Source organism: Pteropus alecto, unplaced genomic scaffold (assembly GCF_000325575.1).
Source record: "Pteropus alecto unplaced genomic scaffold, ASM32557v1 scaffold45, whole genome shotgun sequence".
Lineage (NCBI taxonomy): Eukaryota > Metazoa > Chordata > Mammalia > Chiroptera > Pteropodidae > Pteropus > Pteropus alecto.
In genome coordinates, this window is record NW_006442491.1 from 21,683,365 (window position 1) to 21,686,250 (window position 2,886).

Sequence of the window (2,886 nt, forward strand, 5' to 3'; positions counted from 1 at the left end):
GCCGAGAAGCCTAGTGTATGAGCCTGGGAGAGGGGAGGAGAGGGGAAGGGTCAGGGTATTGAAAACCAGGCAGAAATTTTTAGACTTTATGCTGAAGGCATAGGGGAGAGAAGTTTTAAGTGAGTAAGGGATAACAGTCTTAACTGGGTCACAAATGGACAAGGCACAGAACAGAGCCACGAGCCCCAAGGATGGTACTCACCCTGGTTATCCAGCCTGTTGCCCTGGTTGTACCTGAGGAAGGTTGGGCTGATCCCTAGGACCTGGGGGAGAAAGGGGAGGGGCCTACATGGTGCCCCGTCCACAGCCACATCTTACTCCTTTCTGTCCCCTTACCTGGTCTTTGCTATCTTCCATTCCAATAGGGAACTGGATCATGTTCCAAAATCTGAGAAAAATTAGGAGGTGGGGGCATTTCAGCAGCCCCTGAGACCTGGGAAGTTCCTGCGGGTTCCCCCAGTAAGCCAGTAGAGGGTCTTCCTGGAGCCCCCTGCCTTCTCCTGCAGTGACCGCCTCTCACCCCCATTCTAAGAATGTCTGGGTTCCCAGACCATCGCCTCCTCACTCAGAGTGTCTGAAGTCCATGACAGACCAGAAAGCTTCAGCAGAAGTAGCAGCAGCTGTCTCCAGGAACCCCAGGCCCCAGCATCCCTGTGGCAGATGAAGTGTCCCGTGGTTTGGTTCCCCACCATCTCGAAGCTGTGAACAGGAGTCTGGTTCATCCTGGGAAGGAGAGCAGAAACTGAGAGATCTGAGGACAGGTCTGTATCTTCCTGCTCCCTGCCCTCTTCTCAATGCTCAGCTGAAGACGGCAGTGTGTTGGGTGATGTTGCCAAGGCTGGAGGCCCGCAGGATCTTTAAGTTCCCCACCAGTGCACAAGTCCCACAGTGGAGGTCAAAATGGATCACCGTTAACAGCTTCTCCCATACTTTGCCCAGTGCCCTTGCTGAGTTTTTGCCCTGGAAACAGCCAGAGGGAAGAGATTGGAGGCTGGGACCCAGGCATCAGCTCCCAGTGGAAGGAAAGCAGACCTGGGTGGGTAAGAGGGCTGAGGCTGTGAAGATGGGAGGTACACTAAGCCAGGGCCAAGGGTGGGGGTTTGGGCTAGAAAGTGGGAGGTGGGCTAGGTAGGCCTGGGAAGAACAGAGGATGGGGTTAGGCCCAGTGTTGACCACTGACCAACCATGAGAGCTCAGCGTTGCGGGGCATGGACTCTGTTGCCCCCATCAGGAATCCCATCGTCTTCTCGTAGTATGCATCAAACCAGCTCTGTTCTCTGACTGTGTGGTTGCAGAGGGAGTAGTTGAGGGTCCCAGATGGGCAGCCACACTTTCTAAATTTAAACCAAAGGCAGCTGCAACACCTTGGTACCAAGTAGGTCAGTTTTTCGTGGGGTTCCAATTCAGGTTTCTGATCTACGCAGGGGGCCATCAGCCACAAGATGAAAACCCAGAGTACCCACAGGACAAAAATCTGCCATAAGCGCTTCATGTCTGGTCCAGGCAGTGGCTTCTGCGGCAGGCAGCAGACTGGCTTCTTTACTCGGGACTGGGAAGGAAGAGGAATGAGGCCACAAACAACCCCACAATGCTCTGTCCCGCTGGCTTCCATGGCTCCCCAACCCTCCCTACCACACCTCCTCCGAAACCCTCATCTCCTGCCTCCCTATCCATTTACTTACCTCCAAAGAGAAGTCTGGCTGGGCCCTGAATGGAGGGTGCAAGAGCAGAAAAATAATACATGGGGTGTCCTGTACCCTCCCCATAGGAGGAAAGCAAGGCTCTCAGTGCCACCCAGTTATATCATAGATCTCATCATAAAGTACACATTGTGACCTCCTTCCTTTAGCCTGCCTGGACAATGCCACCACCCTATCCTGTCTATAATATACAAGCTGCCTACACTGAACGTAAGATCCATGAGGACAGGGACTGACCTTGTATGTCTTCTTTACTCCTGCATCCCTAAGACTTAGAATCACTTAATAAATATTTACGGGATACATGAATAGAGTTGAGAAGGAACTTAAATACTATGTATGTGTGATATCTCCTCTCTAATTGTGTAACTTTAGCTCAGACCTCTCTTCTATTCTCTAGGGCCTCTATCGTACAGCCAGCCTATTAAACTTCCACTAAGATGTCTCAGAGACCTCTCATGCTGAACAAGCCTGAGAATGAACTCACGATGTTTCCTTTAAACCAATTCCTTTCTAAGACTTCCCTATCTCAGTAAGTGGTCCTGCCATCCATCCAGTTGTAGAAGCCAGAATCCCATGTGCTATCCTTGATTTCTCCCTCTCCTATGATTTCCAAATCCACTTTTTAATCCACTTGGTTCTATCTCCAAATCACCTTCTTCTCTTCATCTCTACTCTCATCCCTTTAATTCAATCCTACCCTGTGGAAGATATTAAAAAAAAAATGAAAAACGTTGAGTTATTGTCAGGAAAAAAAGAGAAACCATTTTTTTTTTTTTAATCAAAATGTTTTCTTCCATGGGATGAGAATGGTCAGATAGTTCATCTTAACTAGTGGAAATCTACACTGGGTATTTTATAGCTTTTAAAATAACTCACCGGGGCAGGTATATGGGATAAAAGGGGTCAAATATGTGGTAACAGAAAGAAATCTAACTATGGGAGGTGAACACACAATGTAAATATACATATGCCTTACCGTTAAAATGTACAGCTAAAACTTACCAGATTTCGTTAACCAATGTCACCATGAAAAATTAATTAATTAATTTAAAAATAATAAAATAAAATAACTCACCAAAAAAATGTGAGTAAGGTCTGTAGTCAATTGTATTGTACCGATGTCAATATCCTGGTTTGGATAAAGTATTATTGGTACTGTATGGTAAAATGCTACCATTTAGAG

At 47.5% G+C, this 2,886-nt stretch overlaps 1 protein-coding gene across 2 annotated transcripts; it reads right to left on the reverse strand.

Moving 5' to 3' along the window:
• Window positions 1–244: 244 nt before the first annotated feature.
• CUNH20orf173 (chromosome unknown C20orf173 homolog) lies at window positions 245–2,392 on the reverse strand. 2 transcript variants are annotated; one of them, XM_025040030.1, is made up of 2 exons: window positions 1,185–2,392; window positions 245–723 (listed from the first exon to the last, which is right to left on the reverse strand). In XM_025040030.1, exons 1-2 carry the CDS (start codon window positions 1,610–1,612, stop codon window positions 528–530), a joined length of 624 nt encoding a protein of 207 aa, XP_024895798.1. In that variant the 5' UTR covers window positions 1,613–2,392; the 3' UTR covers window positions 245–527. The 2 variants fall into 2 exon arrangements, with proteins under 2 accessions (XP_024895798.1, XP_024895799.1); XM_025040031.1 differs by having other exon boundaries at window positions 485–723; window positions 1,181–2,392.
• Window positions 2,393–2,886: the final 494 nt, after the last annotated feature.

Excerpts from the sequence above, each read along its gene's own strand:
- CUNH20orf173 (XM_025040030.1), bottom strand. The coding sequence starts at position 1,612 with ATGGAAGCCAGCGGGACAGAGCATTGTGGGGTTGTTTGTGGCCTCATT. Across the intron at positions 724-1,184 it reads CGCAACGCTGAGCTCTCATG|GATGAACCAGACTCCTGTTC; the intron begins GTTGGTCAGTGG and ends TCTCCTTCCCAG.